This window comes from Engystomops pustulosus, chromosome 2 (genome assembly GCF_040894005.1).
Source record: "Engystomops pustulosus chromosome 2, aEngPut4.maternal, whole genome shotgun sequence".
Lineage (NCBI taxonomy): Eukaryota > Metazoa > Chordata > Amphibia > Anura > Leptodactylidae > Engystomops > Engystomops pustulosus.
Window position 1 is genome coordinate 87,350,750 of NC_092412.1, and position 25,573 is coordinate 87,376,322.

At 40.4% G+C, this 25,573-nt stretch overlaps 1 protein-coding gene across 3 annotated transcripts in view; it reads right to left on the reverse strand.

Annotated features, from left to right (window-relative positions):
• The window catches only part of DZIP1 (DAZ interacting zinc finger protein 1), a 34,362-nt gene extending 11,569 nt beyond the window's left edge, over positions 1-22,793 (reverse strand). The window contains exons 1-9 of one of the 3 annotated variants that reach the window (XM_072135434.1): positions 22,634-22,793; positions 18,592-19,152; positions 17,548-17,620; positions 10,933-11,057; positions 9,713-9,880; positions 7,632-7,772; positions 7,468-7,530; positions 6,533-6,673; positions 3,128-3,173 (exon numbers count right to left, since the gene is read on the reverse strand). In XM_072135434.1, the coding sequence (XP_071991535.1) occupies positions 3,128-3,173; positions 6,533-6,673; positions 7,468-7,530; positions 7,632-7,772; positions 9,713-9,880; positions 10,933-11,057; positions 17,548-17,620; positions 18,592-19,152; positions 22,634-22,636 (1,321 nt within the window). In that variant the 5' untranslated portion in view covers positions 22,637-22,793. Of the gene's footprint in view, positions 1-3,127; positions 3,174-6,532; positions 6,674-7,467; positions 7,531-7,631; positions 7,773-9,712; positions 9,881-10,932; positions 11,058-17,547; positions 17,621-18,591; positions 19,153-22,532; positions 22,608-22,633 lie in introns of those variants that run through there. The other 2 variants (XM_072135435.1, XM_072135436.1) reach the window with 2 other exon arrangements.
• Positions 22,794-25,573: the final 2,780 nt, after the last annotated feature.

Below are 25,573 nucleotides of genomic sequence, written 5' to 3' on the forward strand. Positions count from 1 at the left end.
ATACTAGAGGATGGCAGTATATGGGGATTTTACTCCTCATTCATTATAATGAAAGGGTCAAAACGAAACCGAAGACCCGAGGCTGTCATGACGAGCGACGATCCTTGGCAAGATGGCGACACCCATGCGCCACCATCTTTTTGAAGCAAAGACTTACCAGCTAAGTAGAGGGCTCAGCCCGGGAACCCTCTCCATGCACCGTGACCCGAGACGCGGCACACGTCGGTAAGGGGTTAAAACCTATAGAGCCTAGGGGGCACACCAGGCTCAATTGCTTAATCTTAACCCCTTAAGGACGCAGCCTGTTTGCAGGTTAAGGCTCGCAACTTTTTTTTGAAATTTGACCAGTGTCTCTTCCTGTGGTAATAACTTTTGAACACTGTTACTTATCAAAGCGATTCTGAGATTGTTTTTTCCCCACATGTTGTACTTCATTTTAGTGGTAAATTTTGGCTGATAAGTTTTGCGTTTATTTACAAAAAAAAGACAAAAATGATGAATTTTTAGAAAAATTTGCAATTTTCGAAATTCAAAATCACCGCGTTTTCAGGCAGATAGATTTACCACCTAAATAACTTGCAGAATAACATTTCCCATTTGTCTACTTTTCATTTTCATAATTTTTGAAATGTTTGGATAATTTATTTTGATGTCACGCGGCCTACAAATCGAATAGCGATTTTCCGTATTTTCGGAATTGACTATTTTGGGGATAAATACTGTTTGAAATCAAATTTTACATATTTAGCAACAAAAACCCCCTATATAACCAACCCATTTTCAAATCTGCACCCCTCAAACTATCAGAAACAGCATTTACAAAGATTGTTAACCCCTTGAGATCTTCATAGTAATTGAATCAAAATGGCGGTGAAATTTAGAATGGTCAAATTTTGTCGGTTATACGTTCATTTAGCCCTAAAATTTACACATTTCCAAAAGATAAAAAGAGAAAACTCACCATAAAATTTGTTCTACAATTTCCCCTGAGTGCAGCGACCCCCCACATGTGGACATTACTTGTGTTATGGGGGCACAGCGAGGCGCAGAAGGGAAGGAGCACCCTGCAGCTGCCAGGATTTTAGTTTTCTTGTTGCCCCCTTTTGAAGGCTATAAAATGTTCGCTTTTCCGTTATTGGGGCCATGTGATGGCATTTTTTTTGCGGGACGAGATGCTTTTTCCAGTGTTACCATTTTGGGGTTGGTATCACCTATTGTTGAAAATTTTGGAACTTTTTTTTGAGGTCATGAGTAGAAAAGCATCAATTCTGTACTGGATTTTTTACTTTTTTTTTTTTTCGTGTTCACCGTATAGCCTAATAATCCTGTTATCTTTATTCTATGGGTCGATACGATTACGGGGATACCAGACATGAATATTTTTTCTTATGTTTTACTAAATTTGCCAAATAAAACCCTAATGTGGGGAAAAATCTATCATTTTTGCATCGCCGTCTTCCAAGTGGCATAACATTGTTACGTTTTTGGCTACAGAGCTGGTTGATGGCTTGTTTTTTGCGGGACATGTTGTTCTTTGCAACAATATCATTCTGGAGTACATATGTTTTGTTGATCACTTTTTATTGCATTTTTAGTGGAATATAATAGGTAAAAATCATAATTTTTGGCGGGTTTTTGACGTTTTTTTTTTTACGGCGTTCATCATATGGGTTCAATAGTTATTTAGTTTTATTCTACGGATTGTTACGGACGCGGTGATACTATATATGTGGGGTTTGTGTTATGATTTAGACTTTTTTGAGCGTTATATGTCTCTTTATATGTTTTGGGGCTTATGGGCATTTTTAGTGATTTATAAAGTAATTTTTTATTGAAAAACATTATTTTGTACATTTTTTACATGATCCACCATGGGATATGAACAAGCAATCATCTGATTGCTTGTTCTTGATAATACTCTGCAACACTAATGTATTGCAGGGTATTATCAGTGCCAGCCTATGCAGATGCATAGGCTGACACGTTGCCTTTAAGATGACGTCACAGACGCCATCTTAAAGGTAAACCCTCCAGGCTTCTCTGGGGTCCCGATCGGACCCGAGAGGAGCCAGAACAGCGATCGGCCCCCCCGAAAACGGTGCGGGGGGGCCGATCGTGGGGTAAAGACCCCCAGAAGGCAAGTTAAATGCCGCGGTCGCGTTGACCGCGGCATTTAACGGGTTAAACACCCGCGATCGGAGCCCACTCCGACCGCGGGTGTTAGCCGGGGATGTCAGCGGTAAATTACCACTGAAATCCCGCGGCTAACGATGCCGGTTCGGCTGCTATGCAGCTCTGAACCGGCATCGGCTCTGCGCCGTAGCTGTACTGCGCTGAGCGCTAATCGTAGGAAGCTGCGCAGTACAGCTACGGCGCGGAGCGCTAAGGGGTTAAAAGCCTTTTTTGTAAAAAAACAAAAACAAAACAGGGAATAAGGATTGGTTTAGAAATCCTTCATCCTGGTGGTTGATGTCCTTTAAAGGTATGAAGCAGAAATTTTACAGACTTCAGTGACAGAAAAGGCTGCTCAAGTTGCATGGACAGAAATAGGACCTGCTCTGTGTGTATGATCCCAAAGAGATGTCTTTGTCCATGAGCTATTCGTTGAATTAAAGGGTAAACATGGACAAGAACAATGTGAATGCAAGAAGAACCGCCTTAATAACAACTTTTCAATGTCACCTCAGAAGGATCAAAGACATTGGGGGTCATTTACTAAGGGCCCGATTCGCGTTTTTCCGACGTGTTACCCGAATATTTCCGATTTGCGTCGCTTGTACATGAATTGCCCCGGGTTTTTGGCGCACGCGATCGGATTGTGGCGCATCGGGGCCGGCATGCGCGCGACAGAAATCGGGGGGGCGTGGCCGAACGAAAACCCGACGTATTCGGAAAAACCGCCGCATTTAAAAACCGGAAATGTGTCGCTTGGGGAGCGCTCACCTTCACCTTCTATGGGATGGTGCATTCCGGGGCGTTAAGATTATTTTCGGCGCTGCAGCGCCACCTGGTGGACGGCGGAGGAACTACCATCTTAAATCCCAGCCGGACCCGAATCCTGTGCAGAGAACGCGCCGCTGGATCGCGAATGGGCCGGGTAAGTAAATGTGCCCCATTATCTACTTACCAGAATACTTTTTGGCTATTGGTGGTTTAATGGATAGTTCTTTAATCTGAAAAAAAAGACAAATGATAATAAGAACCAGTCACAAGTTACATTATATTATTAAGAAATATAACTTTTTTGTAAATAAAAGGCTTCAAGAACACTTTGGCAACGCACAATCATTCACAGAAATCCTTTATATGTGTAAAGACCTTCAAATCATCTACCGTATATACAGGCGGTCCCCTACTTAAGGACACCCGACTTACAGACGACCCCTAGTTACAGACGGACCCCTCGGCCCACTATGACCTCTGGTGAAGCTCTCTGGATGTTACTATAGTCCCAGACTGCAATGATGAGCTGTAAAGTGTCTGTAGTGAAGCTTTATTGATAATCCTTGGTCCCATTACAATAAAAAAATTTTGAAAATCCAACTGTCACTGGGACTAAAAAAAAAACCAGTTGTCTGGATCTACAATTATAAAATATACAGATTCGACTTACATACAAATTCAACTTATCGAACCTTATGGAATCTTGTACGTAACCCCCCCTGCCCGTACTTGAGAGTATAAGCCGTATTTTTCAGCACAAAAAAAGTGATGAAAAACCCTAACTCAGCTTATACTCGAGTCTATGAAAAATAAGCCCTATGTACTTTCCGATGCACCTGAAGGTCCTCTTCTGGCTTTAGCTCCATCTTCTAGTGCTGCGTCGCACACACCATGACGTCAGCCACTTGCCGACATCATTGTGTGTGCGCCACCATCAGCATACACTGTTCTGTCAGCAAGTCCCTGATGTCATGGTGTATGGTCCCGAAGATGGAGCCGGAGCTGAAGACAGAAGAGGACCTGCAGGTGCGTCGGAAAGGTGAGTACACTGGATATATACTGGGGGGCAGGCAGTGGCCATATACAAGGGGACTGCTGGCTATATAATAGGGGACATGGGCTGCTTGCTATATACGGGTGCATGGGACTACTGGCTATATACTAAGGGGCAGGCACTGGTTACATGGTAAGGGGCAGGGGCTGGCTACATACTGGGGAGGCTTTGACCAATGCATTTCCCACCCTTGGTTTATACTCGCGTCAATAGGGTTTTCACGGGTTTTTGTGTTAAAATTAGGTACTATGGCTTATACTCGGGTCGGCTTATACTCGAGTATATATACGATAACTAACATATCTGAAACCAGAAAGAAACTAACAGAAATATAACAGATAAGCAAATATTTATGTTATATTGTGGATTGACTTCAATGAATTCTTTAACCCTCTTCTGACCGGGCCTTAAAAGGCTTCAATGATCAGGGCATTTTTAGCGAATTAGCCATAACGTTCACATTTTGTGCAAAACCTAAAACATTTAAGTAGCTTTTTTTTGTGACACATAAGGATAGTTTTCACCTATAACCGGAGCATCTATATGAGCCCCAATTACATGGGGAAACAACCCCCTGTGTGTGGAAATATCTGATTTGAGCTGTACTGGCTCTGGTCAGCAACTCTGATTTAACCCTACACACCCGGCGCAGTGCCGGCCTTGCTTGTCACGGCATAGCACTACTTCATCTGTGCAGTGAAGAAAGGAGAATGTAGAAGCAGTAATAAACCACTTATGCCTTCTCCCTAGGGTCCTGCTCCTGGTGACATCTTGAGCCAGTCCTGCCCACCTGCATGTGCCCAGATTCCATTCGTCCTGGGGCTCTTGCTGTGGTTGGATTGGTTATTTAACAGTCAGCCAGTAAGGAAGCCCTAATGCTTTAAGGAAAGCAGTCATTGGTCACTGTGTTTCCAAGCTGACCAATGACGGCTTCCCTTTTGTCCCGACTCAGAGAGACAGTGAGGGCAGAAGACAGGTAACTTTTTTTTTTTTAACTCTGAATGAGTTTTTATTGAGAGGGGCAATCTGGTAGGGGACATGTCTGGAGGGATATCATAATTACATTACTATGATGAAGATAGATTGTGCACAATCATGAAAAATCTTTTTTGTGCGTGTGCTGTGGGGGAATGGGGGGAGGGAGCTGAGTGGGAGTTTGCCATCTTTCACTATGGTGTTGTATTTCACATCCGTTCATTTCACGGATGCCTTGATGACCAACTGGCACAACACCTCCTGACGAAGCCTAGAGCAAAACGAAGCCTAGAGCGAAAGGTAGTCTTGGGCAACAGGGCATCTCATGAGGTCCGCACACTTCTTCTGCTGACGATAGTCTTTAAAAGGAATAGGTAAAATGTAACCCATACTATTTTATACTTTCTGCCAATTGGCTTTCTACTGGGGCATTATACTGGGGACACTTAACTAGATTAAACACTTTTAACTAGTATTTACCAGAAAGTGTGCACTTTAGCAGCTATTTTCATAAATAGGGACCTATATTGTGCAATGCACAGTAATTTTCAGTACTAGCGATAGATACCTGCTGCCCTTCTGCATTGTTTTTAATCTATATTTTCTTCTCTTGTGTCTTTTTTTCTCTTATTTGTACCCCCCTCCATTGCCGTCTACTCACATTGGCATGCAATAATTGCCTATTTAAACAAAATTTGATATTGATACTTTGTTTTTATTAAATCGATAAAGTGATACAATTGTGATACTCTGTAGCCATCTTAGTGGTTTCTCTAGTTAGGTGCAGCCTTAGGGTTAAGATGGTGTTGAGGAGAACTCTGTGATTATGTCTAGGGAAGGACATGTTTTTTGGTTGAATCAACTGGGACAAATGTATTTATTTTGTGTTTCTTTTCTTTTTGCGTTTTTTTTTTGTGTTTGCTGCGCAATGGTTTTCCTGCTTTCCTAATTAATTTCAGAACTGCACCTGCCAGCAGATGTTGGTACATGATGTATCATTGATGTTATTCCTAAAAAGGTGAAAATAAATGCACAAATACACTCAAGTCACCACCAGGCATAGGAAATAGCTGTATACACTGGTCCAAAATTGTGCTAAAAATTTGCCCTGGAGGGATATATTTTTCCAATTTACGCTTATGGCTGGGAGGCCTTATTGTAGGGCACCAAACTAGGGCACCAAAATGCCTGAATCCGGCCATGATCCTTACTAACTTTATCTGTAGCTATTGAATATATCAGTGTAGCAATACTAGTCTTCTGCACACTATACAAGGGCACCACATAGTGGCAGAAGGATGTTATTGCTTGTATCACAAAAAAGGACAAGAATTAAAAAGATATTAATCCAAGGTGCATTTAAATATCCCCATAGATACTATATACATTGTGACCTGGCTTATTAGAAAATTTAAATTGCCCATATGCCTACTTTCTACTATCATAAGGTCCTGGAACGGAGATCGGTCATGGACAGTTATTATTTATTACCTCATTGATAAATGATTGCCACTGATGGATTTATTCGTCTCGATGAAGCCTACAGACCTTGTTACATACCTGTTCTTTTTGGCATTTAATTAATTCATTTTGCTCCTGAAGTCTTTGCCCCAGATCATCCAGTTGTTTCTTGTAGAAATCGTTTGCAGTCTTTTGATCTTCATTCAAAGATAATCTTAGCTTCTCAATTTTTGAGACGAGCTAAAAATAAGCAGGTAAGTGTGGAAATATTAAACATGTAACTTATTAAAATATTTAACATTTAAATATTAACATTTATTGCACTACATTTGAAAAAACTTCACAAAAATGTAACAGTACAATGGAAAGTCATACAAAAACTCTGGAGCACTTAGAAACCAATGAAAATTACAACCAGTATCAGAATACAGGCAGTCCCCGGGTTACGTACAAGATCTGTAGATCTGGTTCTGTAGGTTTGTTCTTAAGTAGAATTTGTATATAAGTCAGAACTGTATATTTTATAATTGTAACCCCAGACAGAATTTTTTTGGTCTCTGTGACAATTGGATTTAAAAAATGTTGAATCGTCATAAGAACCAGGATAAACAATAAATCTTAATTGCAGACACCTTTGATAACTGTTACAGGTGATGACTGTAGGCGGGGACTAAAGTACAGTAAATTACCAACATCCAGAGGTCCGTTTGTAACTAGGGGTCGTATGTAAGTTGGGTGTTCTTAAGTAGGGGGCCGCCTTTAATTATGCCAGATCGTGTGGGTCAAGTATGGCTGATCTTCTGTGTATTTCAGGTATTTACTACTTTTTCTATAACTTGTAGCCTAATCATTTATGTAAGATAAATGTAAAATTAACATACACATTCCCATATTCACATTCCCCCAGTAAATTAATGAATTTGGATGGACAGTAGACCAATGAATCTGTAATGCCAAATCCCATAAGCTGAAGAAGATCCAGACAGACATTGGGAGGCACATGACAAGTGTGTTACAATACGATAGAGACATACCTGCTTCTTCTCCTTGTCATGCTCTTGAGTAAGTTGCTGCAAGCGCTTCCCCCATTTTTCTTCCTTCAAAGAAAAAAAAATTATATTATTATAAAATAATATTTTCATTTTAATCTGTCAATAATTGTATAAAGCGGATAGTAAAATGGATGTTGTCATCATACCTGTGTCTCAAGTAGGTCCTTCACACCTTGAATGTCAAGTGGAGACTTAGCTGTCCCCTCTTCTGTATCGCTCTGCGGACCCTCCTGCAGCACACCAAGGCCTGATCTCCGCTGACTGGCTTTCTTGATTTCAAGCAGCTCCTGAAATTGATGCATTATTTGCGATTTTCAAAGTATGCAATCACATTTTATTCACTTGTAGAGTTGTAAGACAGAGCCTAGAGTCACTCTAATAAATTGAGCCTTCAGTTCAGGACAGAAGGACCACAGGGGGCAGTCATTTACAGCATCATAGAGGAACATAGAAAAATATAACCAATAAATATAAAGATATATTGAATAAATATATAAAATTATTATCTGAATGTCAGACTTGCTTACTTTTTTGCCAAATTTTATTAAAAGCTGGGGAAAAGGTCAGACGTTCAACAAAATATGGTTAATGAATTGACAACTTGTACTACAAAATTGACACAGCTCTGTGCACGCAAGCATACAAAACGTTACTGATGTTAGAATGTGGAAATGCAAAGGCTTCTTTTTACAACACATCAGATCTTTTCAAAGGTATTAAATTATAAGAAAAAAAACTATATAAATTAGGTATATGCATAATCATACTGACATAAAGAAATGTGTCATTTGGACTGCACAAAGTCTTCAAAACTTTTTTATGTTAATACATTTAAAAATAGAGATGGGTATTTCAGCCTGTACAGTGTGTGTCTAGACTCTATGGGGACTGCATGAGCTCACATCTAATCTCCCTGTGTTTGGTTAAACAGCTCTGATAAGGGAGGATTAACCTTCAATTTCAGCTTGATCTTTGAAAATACCACTCATGGCATACTACAGCCAGGGAAAGAGCAGAAAGCACACTCACAGCTGCGCAACAAACAGGAGAGGAAAGAGACCCATCTTCAATCTGGTAGACAGATTTGCAATAGCACTGTAGAAGTAACATTGTAATTAAAGTGGTTTGTCCAATTAAAGTTCTTAATCCTATAGTGATGTTTGCACAATAAAGATCATTTTAACCCCCTTACTTTACTCGGTTTTAGCTCCTATCACTCAGTGACGTTCAGTGTAAAATTCCAGAGTGTGGGCAGGCACTAGCTGAGCAGACACTTTATGATCCCTCTTGTTCTGTGAGATACAGTGTGCTGACAATGTGTTTAGGTTATCAGGGTACAGGTTTATATACACGTTTATTTAGTTCTGAATATTCTACTAGTATCTGATACAGGGGGAAAGAGAGATGAGACGGATCAGAGATGATGAGATGCCCAAGATGTATATAACACACAATGACACACAGTGTGGAGATCTTATCTTATCTCTGTAGCTTGTAGAGTAAGTCTATGCACAATGCTGCTTGCCCGAAGGAAGAGTCTGTGTGTGAGCTCTTCATGAGAAGAATCTGCCATGCCGGACCACAATCAGAAGATTTACGGTCAGATCCCGGGGCAACCGAAATTGTATACACCAGGACTGATAGAGACAGATTGAAAATATATCTGTGAAATGTTGTATTTTATAAATACTTTTTATTATTTATTAACAATAATTTTATTATTTTGTAAATAATATTGAATTAGAGAATGTTTTATTTTGTTATCGTGAGTATATTTAATAATCTTGTCTTCGTGGGAATAACCCTTTAAGGGGCACATTGCAGTCTGTTTCTCTACAAACTAAACAGAATTTCTCGATGAAATATATTAGAAAAATGTTCACAACGCTCCCACCCACACACAATATCAATAATCATCTGAAGTCCTGGTTATGATCATCACAATGGAAAATGTTGAGAAGAGACAGTGATGGTTTCATCCTCAGATCATAATCCCAGATAGAAAACCATTTCCTCACTGATTACCCATGGATGATACTAAGCTAACATTTGTTTTTGCAGGATTTTTTTCGCCAGGTCGGGTAGGTATGCCTCTTTATGTATCTGCCAGTACAGGGGAAGAAGGCATGGCCTTTATCATACGCAGGCACACGAGCACTGGGGTATGATAAATTCCCCCCATAGCATGTGAAGAAAGCTGAGTGCGGGCTGTAATGACTACACTTACATTTTCTAAAGTGGTGTTCTTAGATGTCACTTCTTTAAGCTCTTTCATAAACATATCTCTCACTTTGTTCAATTCATCTTCAAATTTTTCCCTTTCTTCTTTTTTCCAGTCATCAAACTTTTTCAGTACATCCTGTTCAATTGCTTTCTTATTTTCATTTTCCTGTATCTATAGAAAAAAAATCATACACAAGTAACATGCAGCATAATACCATATTTTTCAGACTATAAGGCACACAAAAAGTGCGCCTTATGTATGAACCGTACTTACAGACAACAGCTGCCTTGAGCTGTGCATTGGTCTGCCACCTAGACATTTTAGCAGGCATTTATTGATGGTGCGCCTTATAATCCGGTGCGCCTTGTAGTCCAAAAAATATGATAAATGACTTGTTATAATGACTTGTCATTATCATATGTTATTCAAAAGCCTTTGAAATCTAATAATGTACTGTTATAACAAAGTCAAACTGTTTTGGCATGTAGCATGACTATAGTCTTTCAGGTGCCAGATGTTACCATGTCACCTTGATAAGGCCCAGGCTACAAAGTGACATTTGGTCATATCTTAACCCTGGGTCATGTGTAGTATGTTTAGAACTTCACCTACTACTTTGCTTTGGTTAGAAGAACTTTGAGGCTAAACACTTGGGAATCCTGTGATTCACTGTATTCATTAAAAGTCAAAGAAGATAGAAACCTACCCAAGAAGATAGACAGCAATGAATAAGCATCCTATATTTTACATATTTTAAACATTTTGCATAATTCTATTTTATTGGTTAAAATGATAAATATCATCAAGACATGCCATTACTCTATTATGTAGGACAGTGCAAAACATCAAATTGTATTGTACCCTCTTGACCAGGTCTCCTTCTACCCCAGCCATCCATCATGAATAAGGCTATTAGTAGTGAAGGGTTGGCCACTTACACAAAACAATAACTGGCTAGGTATATATTTAAATTATGAAAGGGATGTGCATTAATAAATTCTTGGCCCCCTGCATCCACAAACTAGAAACTTTAACAGGGTAATTCTAATATGGGTGACCAAGTTAGGGTCTTATACCCACCCTGTTAAAGTTTTGTATAAATGGCCAGCCCCTTTAAATGCATAGTCACATAGAGGTTGTACACTTAATAGTCATAAAGTGAAGGTACATGCTAACTCTTTGCCATAACTATAATTTAAGAATAAGTTCTGTAGAGACCTTACCTGTGAAAGTTTTTCTAAATGAGCCGCTTGTTCTGCTTCCAGCTGGCTTCTGGTGAGGCGTAATTCTTCTTTGAGACAATTTATCTCATACTGAAGGTTACTACTCTGCTGGATACTTTGCTTTCCTTTATAAATAAAAGGCATAATTAATAGAACACAGTTAATATACCACTTCTTCGCTATCTCTTATACTTTTTGGACATAAATCGCATCCTCAGTCGAGAGCACATTAGTTCAGTTTAATATGACAGTAAAATAAATTTGTGAAATTAATTTCTTTCCATGGTTTCTAGTAAAGGGATGTGCTAAAGTATTTGCCAACAGATATTGGATGGATTTGATTCATCTCTCACTGCTATTCGGATGGATCAATACTTAGTCACAGGTTTGGGCTCCCTATAACCGCCAAGCTGTAATATTACCATTCTCATGGATGTCTGTGAGGCTTTTTTACTGTACTGCAAGATGGAAATATGGATTTTACTATGATGCAAAGGACAAAATGTATTGAAATAAGCAACATCTCTAAAAATACTTTCAAAACATTACTAACATCTCAGCCCAGAGAATATGTATGAATGACAGATCTGCTGAGCCTGGTGGCCTCATCCATATCATGTCCCTTTGTGAGTAGCAGCAGAGGCAAAATATTTTTAATAAATTGAGTTTTAAGGGATTATTTCAGCAATGTGAAATATAAGTATTAAGTGTGTTAAAAGTATTTTTTTTAGAGATGTTAACTACTTTTTACATTTCAATGCATTGGGGGAAATATATTAACCCCTTCACGCTCCGTGACGGATATATCCGCCATGGAGCTGTCAAGGTTGTATGAAGAAGGCTCACGGGCTGAGCCTTCTTCATACAGAGATGGGCTTTGCTGCATATCGCAGCAAAGACCCATCGCTATCACCCGCGGTCGGTGCTTGCACTGATCTCGGGTGTTAACCTTTTCTTTGCTGCCGGCAAAGTCGCCGGCGGCACTTTAAATTTGGCGCCGCAAGGGCGCCGCCATCTTACCTCCGATCGCGATCGGTTGCCCTGGTAGCCTCGGGTCTTCGTTTGACCCGAGGATACATGGCTTCTGCACATGCATTACAATGAGCCTGTGGCTCATTGTAATGTATAGTGTGCAGAAATGCCATATACTGCGATACAGTAGTATTGCAGTATATGGCAGGAGCGATCAGACCATCTAGGGTTAATGTACCCTAGAGGGTCTAAGAAATAGTGGGAAAAAAAAGAAAAAAAAAAGTTTAAAAAATGCAAAAAAATAATAAAATATTAAAAGTTCAAATCACTCCCCTTTCCCTAGAACTGATATAAAATATAATAAATAGTAAAAATCAGACACATTAGGTATCGCCGCGTCCCAAAATGCCCGATCTATCAAAATATAAAAACGGTTATTGACAGCGGTGACCTCCGGAACGGCAAATGGCGCCCAAATGTCCAAAATGCAACTTTTACACCTTTTTAGATGACATAAAAAAATGTAATAAAAAATGATCAAAATGTCGCACAGTCCTCAAAATGGAAGCAATGAGAACGTCAGCTCATTTCGCAAAAAATGACACCTCACACAACTCCATGCGCCAAAGTATGAAAAAGTTATTTGCGTCAGAAGATGGCAAAAATGTTTTTTTCTTTTTTGTACACATTCGTTTAATTTTTGAAAATGTATTAAAACGCAATAAAACCTGTATAAATTTGGTATCAGCGAGATCGCCCGGACCCAAAAAATAAAGTAGAGGTGTTATTTGGAGAGCAGAGTGAAAGTTGTAAAAACTGAGCCCACAAGAACATGACGCACATGCAGTTTTTTTCAATTTTTCCACATTTGGAATTTTTTTTGCGGCTTCCCACTACATGGCATGGAATAATAAATAACATCACGGGAAAGTAAAATTTGTTACGCACAAAATAAGCCCTCAGACAGGTCTGTACACGGAAAAATGAAAGAGTTATGGATTTTTGAAGATGGAGAGCGAGAAATTAGCGAAAATACCCTGCGTCCTTAAGGGGTTAAGTTCTCTGTTAGAGAAGACACACAATCTCCTCCTCCCCATCTGTTTTCCTGTTTTACCAACACGCACAATACTTTGGGCATGTTGGGTGTAAACATCAGACCTGCCAAATTTTCTATAGTCTCCACTGGAAAACCGACGAAGACCATAGCTGAAACTCCGCCACTTAAGACCTGGTCTACAAGTCTGAACTGATGGAGATTGTATCTGTATTTACCAAGAGACCAGTGCCTCTTACTAGATGCCGGACCATCAGTGAGGGGAACTTTAAGAAAAGTGTTCAAAACGCCAGTCTTACAGTATTTTTCAGACTATAAGGCGCACCGGAGTATAAGGCGCACCATCATTAAATGCCTGCTAAAACGTCTAGGTTCATATATAAGGCGCACGTGATTATAAGGATGAATGACCAGCAGGTGGCAGACCTGTGCACAGTTCAAGGCAGCTGTTGTCTGTAAGTATGGTTCATATATAAGGCACACTGGACTATAAGGCGCACCTTTGATTTCTGAGAAAATCAAAGGATTTTTAGTGCACCTTATAGTTTCGAAAAATACGGTAATTATTTCCTCCCATTGTGTCCTGTGCATTCTAGTTAAATCAATTTGTTCATATTAAAGTACTGTAAAGCCCCACACTTTAATGACAAAGGGAACATTAGTCCTTCCTGAATCCAAACTTCAGTATCTGCTAGCTAATTTTGCTCCATCCCTGACCAGAGGGCACTGAAAGAAATTAAATTCACAAATAAGTTTATTTGATTATTCTGTTTTTATCCATACTGAAAGTCATGTTAAACCTATTGTGATTTTCCCCTTATGCAAGGGATATTCCCTGAAAATGGCTGTATGCTATGCATACCGTACCGTTTTTTTACAGGTTACATACGGCCACATTCATTTCAATGGACAAAACGTCTAACCATTTACATTGCCGTTGTTTACACCGTACCGTATACTAGCCGTATAAAAATATAGAGAATGTCCTATTTTCTCCCGTATTTCAGTTCCATATGCCCTTAGAAACTTGTAGGGAGGTATAAATACGGGGTAAATATGTGCTGCATACAGATGAAAAAATGTCACGTATATATGGTTTCATAGGTTACGGAAATACAAGACTGGAGAAATCACAACTTCGTTCATAGCGAGGAGGAGGGGATGAGTGCCGCTCATTACCTGCCCCTCTCCACAGTTATATATGGCAAGATAGGACCACGTCCTGCACCGGTGCTGCACCGTACCGCTCCCATAGGGCACCATGCGGGCACCCATACATTCACGTGAATGTAGTCTTATGTTGGTTGCCCCTGAATACGAAATCTTCTGACTATGGTCGGATTTTTCTCATGAATAGCCTCTCTTGTCTGTACACTGCAGTGCTCTCTGCCTCCTGCCTCTCCATTCCTACATTAAAAGACCAGCTCAGACGCAGGAACATCCTACCGGGAATGCAGCAGTGTGCAGAGACTTACTCTACTAGATCCAGACAGATAAGGTCTTTATCCTGGAGGGAAGTATACAACTGACTCTGTGTTTTATTGATTAGGTGAGTTAGCAGAGCTGAGAGTGTCATTTTGATTTTTATCCATCTTATGGATCTCATCATCACTCATTTCTGATCTGTCTCATCTCTTTTTCTATGTGTCAGATACTAGCAGAATGTTCAGAATCTAAATTAAAGCGTAGATAAACCTGTACCCTTATAGTCTAAGCATATTGTCAGCACGCAGCATTTCACTGCACAGAGGAATCATGAAGTTTCTGCTTATAAAGTCCCCGCCCACATTCTGGGATTTTACAATGCCCATCACGGAAGCTAAAACAGTAATAAAACTTTGTAAAATTGTAAAGTAAGGGGGTTAAAATAATCTTCATGGTGTAAACACTAGGGGATTAAAATGTGAGAACTTTCTGTCATGGGCAAACCCCTTTAAGTTATTTGAAGTCTCTGATGCTAATGGATCCACAGAATTTGTTCTGGCCAGAGAATGTTATTTTTGGGTTCAGCACATCTTCGTGTGTAAGTAGCTTTCATGTGTAAGCATATAATGATGTGGTTGAGATGCAACCAAACATTGACAATAATCACAGTATCCCATAATTTCATCACAAACAGTGTTTCTTGATGGTGGTTTTGTAAACTACACAATCAAGCTACTATTTGGAACATTTATTTACCGTAATGATCAGTTTGCTATAAATTATTAGATTACTGCGGTAATTGGCAATTTTCAGCCACACTATGACCTGCATCACGACCGCTCTAAGAACAGACATAAAGCTGTGAAGACACGAGTGAAGCTGTCTTACCATGACGTGAATTTACAGAGTGAAAATGAAAGCTGGATTTTTGTAAAAAAAAATAATACTTTGTCAAATGAAATGATATTGAGGGTGAAAAGGTTTTTCTCAGGTTTTACTTATCGGCACAGCCACATCTACCTTCTCTGACATACTTTTCATCTCTTTTGTGCTACCAACTAGTCTACAGGCTTTCAGCCGAAAAATCAGGCTGCCAGACAACTAATGAAATGTTCTGCTTCAATAACAAGGGCATTCATGTCTGATATGAAGAGAGTGCCAACAGAAGCCACAAACAACTAGATTCAGCACTTCTCCTACTGAAGAGTCTGATACTGGGACGTCTCCAGAAACCGAAATGCACACTTAAAGTACCCAACATACAGGGGATGCTTTTATATGCAAATATGCAGACAAAATACTGCACAGGTCAGCAAATCTTATACATTTTGCTAAAGAACAGCATTAAAGAGGACCTGTCACCAGATTTTGACCATCCTGAGTAACAATGCCTGCTGCTAAAGGGTTACAAATCCTCCTCATATCACATCAAATTATCTGCAAGTGGGGCACTGTACCTTAATTACAGAAGTTTTTCTGTTAAGTAAATTAGCTTTCGTGGCTCATGCCTGGTATTTGTGACTCTTCTCTCTCTCAGGCTCGCAGTAAGCCACACCCCATTAATCTGACTGACAGCTCTGTGTCTCCTCAAATCACTTCCCTGCCTCCTTGTACTTAGGGACTGGCTGCTAATATTCAACTACAGACATTTAAAGCTCTATGTACAGATGGGAAATATTGGGGGTCATTTACTAAGGGCCCGGATCGCTATTTTTCGTTGGGTTTCCAGGATTTACTGATTTGCGCCGTTTTTCCCGGAATTGCCCCGGGTTTTTGCCGCACGCGATCGTATTGTGGCGCATCAGCGCTGGCATGCATGCGACGGAAATCTGGGGGCGTGGCCGTCGGAAGACCCGACGGATTTGGAAAAACTGCAGAATTTTTTTAAAAAAGTGTCGCTTGACACAAGCTTACCTGCACCCAGGATAGGATAGTGAACTCCGGTGAACTCCAGCGGACTTCAGCGCAGCAGTGACACCTAGTGGACATCGGGCGCACTACCTTAGCCAGAGAACGCACCGCTGGATCGCGACTGGACCATTTAAGTAAATGAGCCCCATTGTGTCAATATTTTTTACACAGTGCCTTGTGTTACATTCATGACATGTGACCATCATTGCAGGTCCTTTAGCCTTCTAACAATAGTAAACTGTACACCATGTTGGTGATTACATGAAATCACAGCAACCTCCGTGGAGGATGGAGAGGAATAGAAGTCAATAGAGACAGCTGTGACTTCATGTGGTCAGATACATGCATGCGGTACAGTTTGCTATTATTAACAGGCTAAAGTACCTGAGATGATGTCACTCTGGTCACATGACATGAACTGTGACCAGTAAGGAGGCACAAGCTATGGGGAGTATTAGATGAGAGGGGCCGGCCGTGCAGGTAATGAGCAGGTGATGTCAGGTAATATAAGATAAAATGTGATTTATGTAGATGTAATTTTTAGCTTAAAGAAATGTGTCAGTAAGTTATTAGAGCTGTATAGGAACCTGTCACTGGCTGTATATGTGCAAATGTGGTGAAAGGTTCCTTTTAAGTAATAAAAGTGCCCAATGGTCATAACTGAGATTTTTATTATTTTCGTATGTATAAAATCCACTTCTAATTTATAAAAAAAAATGCACTGTATGAAGAGGATCTGGATGAAGGGCGTGAGGAGTCCATACCATATTCATGTGAAATCCTAAAGAAAACATATGGTAAACCCACATGTAATTCACCATAGGTTTTCTTATAGATTCTGACATAGATTTGGTAAACATCAGAGTGCACAGTATGCAGCTACTCAAAGTCTTCCAGCCATGTTAGAAAGTTCTAGTGAGGTTATCCATGTGTGTCTATCACTGGCGGGATGCTCTATTATATGGCTTCATTCTAAATCGCCCTCATAATTTGAGATATGTGCATTCTGCTGCGGACTGTGCTGTGAATTCATATTACAAATTATGAAAGCCATGAAATTTTGCAACATATTTGCAACTGTGCATTTCATGGATTAGAAAATTATCATCCACATGTCTCACAATGTAATTCACTGCAGATCTTTATAAGTCCGAAGGGAGATCCACCACAAGGGACACATCACTTGCAAAATATTTCCATTATGAAATATATATATATATATATATTAGATATATCACACACCGCACATGTACCTTCTGGATGTCTCCTAGTCACGTGACTTTGCAAATAGGAATGATTCATGAAGGCCTTCTCACAATGTTGACACTGTAATGAGAAACAGAAATAATTCAGTATTTTATAGTACAATGAAAATGTGTATTCTTAATACATCACAATATTTCACAAGACAGTAACAAATACAGGGATGGTGGGTGGTAGCTCAGCATAGTGGTTTTGACAGTGCTCAGTCAATAATCATCCAGAAGGGGAGCAGCAAACCAAAGTAGCAAGGCTAAAAAGGAATGATGGCCACTTTAGCTCATGTTTTTGTAATGTGTAAGTGTGGGGGGCAGGATATTAGGTAATTTACCAATATACATCTATTAAAAATTCTGCCCTGCTTTATTGATATGTAAAGGGAAGCCTCCCGTCTTTTACTTCAATTTACATATGATGCCATCCGATGCAGACATTTTCATAAATGTATATTGGTAAATTACCTAATATCCTGTCCCACACACATATACAAACTTTACATAAACAATGAGGTAAAGTGTCCAACTTTAATCAAAGTACCTGTTTTTCGCTTTTACCTTACTTTTTTGGTCCATTTTTCTTAATGCTCAATTATTTTTCCATTATAAAATACACCCAATAAAAAATAAGGACAAAAAACTTATTAAAAAAAAATGTTCATTCTTCCCTTTCGGTCTAGGGTAAAGAAAGAATGAATGGTAATTTGTATGGGGTAGTAAAGGGGTTAATGCTTTTGTATAGTCTACAGCAGTGAAAAAGTTAATGCAAGATATAAAGCAAGAGTGTTGTAGGTAAACTGAATAAAAGCTGCACCAAAAGTAACACCAAAAGATGTCATTTGTGACTTGAGAACTGTCTGTGACCTATATTTATTTTTGAGTCATAAAGAGTCAAAAAGTCATAAAGAGCATTTTGTCCAGCATGGGGTGGGGGATTTACCCACTCTTCTGGGACTGCTGAATAGCCCAACTTTTCTGGGAGACCTGGGTGAGTTGGCAAATATGAGATAATTGCCCAATGGTCATCTTCATGTGTCTTACCTTGTGGTATGGGCCAGCGCTGGCACTGATCAACACCTGCTGTGTAGAGATGATCTTCTTCCTCCGCTTACATTCCTCCTTTAGAGTCTTCACTTCTTGCGTCTGTTTAGCCATTTTGGCTTGTATCTGCTCTGTCTCGGCCAGGGTGGCACGGACCTTCTCTTCTAATGTCTGCAGGTTAGTGGAAAGGTACTCCTGAGTATGGAGCAGGTACTCAATAGTGTACTGAGATAGTCTGAAGAGTTTCTGCAGGACAGGGTCCAGGCTGCTGTGACAGTGTCGGCACCTTTCGTTCTCTATGCTACAGAATGTGATACCCATAATGTTTTCTTGAAGGGTTACAAAGTCCAATTCATTTGCCAGCCTGTCCACATCAATAGCCCCAATTCTCCTCCAGTCCACATTTTCGTGGCGTGTTCTGAATTTAAAGCGGGAGTCGTTGTTGTAGGAAGGCATCCTGATTGGTGTCGATGGTCGTGGCATCCACGGAGTACGAATGGCATCAGGTGAAATTTCTCCCTGCTCCGGTTCAAGAGGGTAGTAGACATTGTCTCTGAAAGGCTGAAAAAGATGGCAAATTTAAAGGGGTGTTCCCATTACAGCAAATTAATGTAACTCTTTTTTTGATTTAAAGTTATGCAATTTTCCAATATACTTTCTGTATCAATTCCTTACAGTTTTGTAGATCTCTGCTTGCTGTCCTTCTTTGGAAAGCTTCGATGATCACTACTAGTGGAGAGAAATCTGACCATGGTCACACAGGTGCACGGCTCATTATATCTCTGATTAATGTCTGTGATATAACGAGACGCGCACCTGTGTGACCATGGTCAGATTTATATCGACTAATAGTAAACATAGAACTTTACAAAGCAAGCAGAGATCTAGAATTCAGTGCGGAATTGATATAGAAAGTATATTTGAAAATTGTTTAAAGGAAACCTACCATTTCAAATGGTTGGTGTAAGCTGTAAACACCGAGCACCAGCTCAGGGTGAGCTGGTGCCGGTGCTTAGTTTCGTTAGTGTTAAAACCGCGGTATCGCGGTTTTAACACTTTTTAAACTTTATAGCAGAAGCTGCCTCGGCGCTGCGCGCGCGCAACGCCTGCTGCTTTTCCTATGAAGGCGCGCGCACGATCACGCAGCGCCGAAGCAGTTTCTGCTATAAAGTTTAAAAAGTGTTAAAACCGCGATACCGCGGTTTTAACACTAACGAAACTAAGCACCGGCACCAGCTCACCCTGAGCTGGTGCTCGGTGTTTACAGCTTACACCTACCATTTGAAATGGTAGGTTTCCTTTAACTGAGTATATACACTGGTATAGGACACTAGTATATTGACACCAGTATAGGATGAGTATATATACTGGTACCGGTATAGGATGAGTATATACACTGACACCGGTATAGGATGAGTATATACACTGACACCAGTATAGGACATTAGTATAGTGACACCAGAATAGGATGAGTATATACAGGGACACCAGTATAGGATGATTATATACACTGGTATTAGCATAGGACACTAGTATAGGATGAGTATATACACTGTTACCGTTATAAAACACTAGTAAAGGATGAGTATATACACTGGCAGCAGTATAGGATGAGCATATACACTGACAGCGGTATAGGATGAGCATATACACTGGCAGCGGTATAGGATGAGTATATACACTGGTACCGGTATAGGATGAGTATATACACTGGTACCGGTATAGGATGAGCATATACACTGGCAGCGGTATAGGATGAGTATATACACTGACACCAGTATAGGACACTACTATAGAGACACCAGTATAGTATGAGTATATACACTGACACCAGTATAGGATGAGCATATACACTGACACCGGTATAGGATGAGTATATACACTGGCACCGGTATAGGATGAGTATATACAATGGCACCGGTATAGGATGAGTATATATACATACACCGGTAGAGGATGAATATATACACTGACACTGGTATAGGATGAGTATATACACTGACACCGGTATAGGATGAGTATATACACTGACACCGGTATAGGATGAGTATATACACTGACACCAGTATAGGACACTAGTATAGTGACACCAGAATAGGATGAGTATATACAGGGACACCAGTATAGGATGATTATATACACTGGTATTAGTATAGGACACTAGTATAGGATGAGTATATACACTGGTATTAGTATAGGACACTAGTATAGGATGAGTATATACACTGGTATTAGCATAGGACACTAGTATAGGATGAGTATATACACTGACACCAGTATAGGACACTAGTATAGTGACACCAGAATAGGATGAGTATATACAGGGACACCAGTATAGGATGATTATATACACTGGTATTAGTATAGGACACTAGTATAGGATGAGTATATACACTGTTACCGTTATAAAACACTAGTATAGGATGAGTATATACACTGGCAGCGGTATAGGATGAGCATATACACTGGCAGCAGTATAGTATGAGTATATACACTGGCACCGGTATAGGATGAGTATATACAATGGCACCGGTATAGGATGAGTATATATACATACACCGGTAGAGGATGAGTATATACACTGGCAGCGGTATAGGATGAGTATATACACTGACACCAGTATAGGATGAGTATATACACTGACACCAGTATAGGATGAGTATATACACTGACACCGGTATAGGATGAGTATATACACTGACACCAGTATAGGATGAGTATATACACTGGCACCGGTATAGGATGAGTATATACAATGGCACCGGTATAGGATGAGTATATATACATACACCGGTAGAGGATGAGTATATACACTGGCAGCGGTATAGGATGAGTATATACACTGACACCAGTATAGGATGAGTATATACACTGACACCAGTATAGGATGAGTATATACACTGACACCGGTATAGGATGAGTATATACACTGACACCGGTATAGGATGAGTATATACACTGACACCAGTATAGGACACTAGTATAGTGACACCAGAATAGGATGAGTATATACAGGGACACCAGTATAGGATGATTATATACGCTGGTATTAGTATAGGACACTAGTATAGGATGAGTATATACACTGTTACCGTTATAAAACACTAGTATAGGATGAGTATATACACTGGCAGCAGTATAGTATGAGTATATACACTGGCAGCGGTATAGGATGAGCATATACACTGGCAGCAGTATAGTATGAGTATATACACTGACACCAGTATAGGATGAGCATATACACTGACACCAGTATAGGATGAGTATATACACTGACACCGGTATAGGATGAGCATATACACTGACACCGGTATAGGATGAGTATACACAATGGCACCGGTATAGGATGAGTATATATACATACACCGGTAGAGGATGAGTATATACACTGGCAGCGGTATAGGATGAGTATATTTATATATATATATAAATATACACCGGTATAGGAGGAGTATATACACCGGTATAGGATGAGAGTATATACACCGGTATAGGGTGAGAGTATATACACCGGTATAGGGTGAGAGTATATACACCGGTATAGGGTGAGAGTATATACACCGGTATAGGGTGAGAGTATATACACCGGTATAGGGTGAGAGTATATACACCGGTATAGGGTGAGAGTATATACACCGGTATAGGGTGAGAGTATATACACCGGTATAGGGTGAGAGTATATACACCGGTATAGGATGAGAGTATATACACCGGTATAGGAGGAGTATATATATATATATATATACACACCGGTATAGGATGAGTATATACACACAGACTGGTATATAATGGTGATGTCAGGGTGTTGTGCAGGGATCGGTACATGTCTGCACAGGCTGCACATTCCTCCTCCCTAGCTCTGAGCCGTGTTGCCCCCTCCCCGCTCCCGCACACACAGGACAATAGCCCCCAATACCCAAAACATCCGGCACGCGGCTCACCCCCGGGCTACAAGTAATGGGACAGCTCCGAGGGGTTACTCCCGCCGCCCCTGCAGCCTGGCCGTGCTCCCCGGAATCCCCTCCCCCACACATGTCCTCACCATTCCCCCGCACTCTCCGCCGCTTCTTCATCCGGGGACTCGCCGGCCTGCAGGCATAAGGCTGGGGGATCCCGGGTGGTCTGCACGGTAACCAGGGTAACAGCCTGGAGCTCCGCCCACTTTCTCCAAACTCTTCTCTGCACAGATTGAGGAGATGCCACAGTCCCCGCCCCCTGCATCTCTCCGCATCCTGTGCCGGAGGGGGGGGGGGGGGGTGACAGGAGGACACCCGGGTACCTGCAATGTGCCCAGTACTTACATCACCATAGGGATCCGTGTACAGCAGCCACCAGAATGCTACATATAAAGGATAGTTCACACTGAGAGAAAACATCAGAGCCGCATGCAATGCACAGATCACTGAACCGCTGCCAAAGTTTTATTTTTTGATGCAAAAAAACTTCCTTATTGTATTTTTATATAATCTGTTGGCTTTATAGCACATAACTAAATGAATGATATTGCTTTTACTTGTTACAAATGGATGTAGTCTTTAGTCACCTATATCCAGGAGTTGCAGAAAAATACCAACTAAAAAAATCTGATTTTTAGGGAAGGTGGGAGGTATTTTCTCTCTTTTGGACATAGAAATACAATTGTATTTGTATTCATCTTCATTAATTGGTTTCTAAAATAAATAACACAAACTGCTTTGTTATTACCATTCTGAAAGCAGAACCAGGTAGAATGGACCTTCTGTTTGTTACATCCCTTGCTACATCCATTACACATATTGGGGCTCATTTACTAAGGGTGTGAACGCCTCACTTTCGTCGGGTTTCGCAATTATTTCCCATGCCGGCTTGCATGCAACAGAAATCGGGGGCGTGGCTGTTGGACAACCCGACGGATTCGGACAAACCCGCGAAATTTAAAAAAGGAATCGTGTCGCAAGATGACACACACTCACATGCACCAAGAAGAAGCAGGTGAATTCCAGCTGACCTCGGCACAGCAGCGACACATGCAGGATATCGGGCGCACGATCTTAGTGAATCGTGCCGGACCCGAATCCTTGTCAGACAACGCATCCCGGGAATCGCGACAGGACCGGGTAAGTAAATCCGCCCCATTACATCATTAGTTATTGAAGACAAATGTCAACAGAAACTTAAAAGGAAATCTGCCACCAAAAATAAAGTAAAACAATACTAAACATTCTCACTTATTGTCCTCTTCATCTCCATCCTGGCGCTGGTCTTTTTTAAAGCACGGTGCGCCGGACATCATACCCGCGCTGCTTTTATTGTCTCTATTTTTATTCCGGCGATCCTGGTGTGTCAAGCTTGAAGAAGTGTGGGGATCAAGGTGAAGAGGACGATTGCTGAGTATGTTTAGTTTCTTTTTACTTTATTTTGGTGGTAGGTTTACTTTAAGGTTAACAGTCGCGCAGTGACAGTGTGAACATGACCTTATAACACATTTTAGATTGATTCAGGTCCGGGGTCTGAGGACAGAACCCAATCCCTTCTGTAATATAACCCAGACGTAAGGTTTTATATCAGTCCAAAAACTGATTTGGCCTGGGATTGTAGCCGATTTATCACGTAGGGAATTTGTAAAGTCACTTTTCATGGAGTGTGCATCGCAGTAATTTTCACAAATTTATCAAATGACACACATGGTTTTATAAATTTGACAGGTCTGTTGGTCTTAGAAATTTGGCAAGTCACCCAGGCTTATATCACATTACAGTCACATTACATTTCCTAAAATGTATTTATTTTTTGATGTGCTGCTGGAACAGGGGGAAGTATAGTATCGTTTTGTAGCCTTGGTTGGTAAGGATTTGGAGGTATAAAATGAGTGTGATTTTATTTTTTTAAGGGGCGGGCAATTTGTGTGTGTTGGTATGTTTTTGTATAAAATGTTATTAAACTCCACTTTTTTTAAACATTTTTTTTATATATTTTTGTCCCTCAAGGGGACATTAAATTGAGATTATTTGAACTCTTTTACAATGCACTACAATAATTATAATAACAACAGAGGCCTGACCTAATAGATGAAGACAGACAGGCCTGGACCCTGGGCTGCCATACGACACCATCGGCAACTAGCGATTGCAGCTGCAACGGGTGGCTCTCCAGCCGCTCAGATGTTTGACATTTTGATATTTTTGGGGGGTGTTGCATTCACTAAAAATATTTGCAATTGCCTTTAATCACCATCTTTCAGATGACATCCACAGAACCAGAGATATGGGCAGTTGAAGAAAGGCAGGAACTGAGTTTTCAACTATGGGGGAATTTATTAACCTCTTAACAACTATAAGACGGTAATAGATGATGTGGAAAATCCCCATATACTGCCATACTGTAGGCAGTTAAAGTACCCTAGGGCAATGATGGCGAACCTTTTAGCAACCAAGTACCAAAACTGCAAACCCAAATCCCCTTCATTTATCGCGAGGTGCCAACCAACAATTAAAGCAGTATTTTATTGCTTCCTGTTCTTCCACAACGTTCAATCATACCAGCCTCATGAGGACACAAACACAGTAGAAAATTTGCATCATTGTAGCTTCTTTTCAGTGACCCTCTGTACACACAGATTCCAGCTGGAGGTTCTCCAAAGATAATTAGGCCCTGTCTATTCATTCTCCCTCTTCCTACAGTCCTCAGTAGCCAAGTAAGTCACTTTAAAATATCACTGTCCTGTCTGGTGTGCTGGGGCGATGGCCCGGGTGCCCACAGAAAGAGCTCGGGGTCCCGCCTCTGGCACCTGTGCCATAGGTTCGCCACCACTGCCCTACGGGGTCTGAAAAACAGTAAAAATTGAAAACACCCCCCTTTCCATAAAACTAATATTAATATAAATAAATAGTAAAAATCATAAACATGTTAGGTATCATTGCGTCCCAAAATGTCCCATCTATCAAAATATAATAACAGTTATTCCTGTCGTTTAACCCAGTAACGGAAAATAGCACCCTAAATA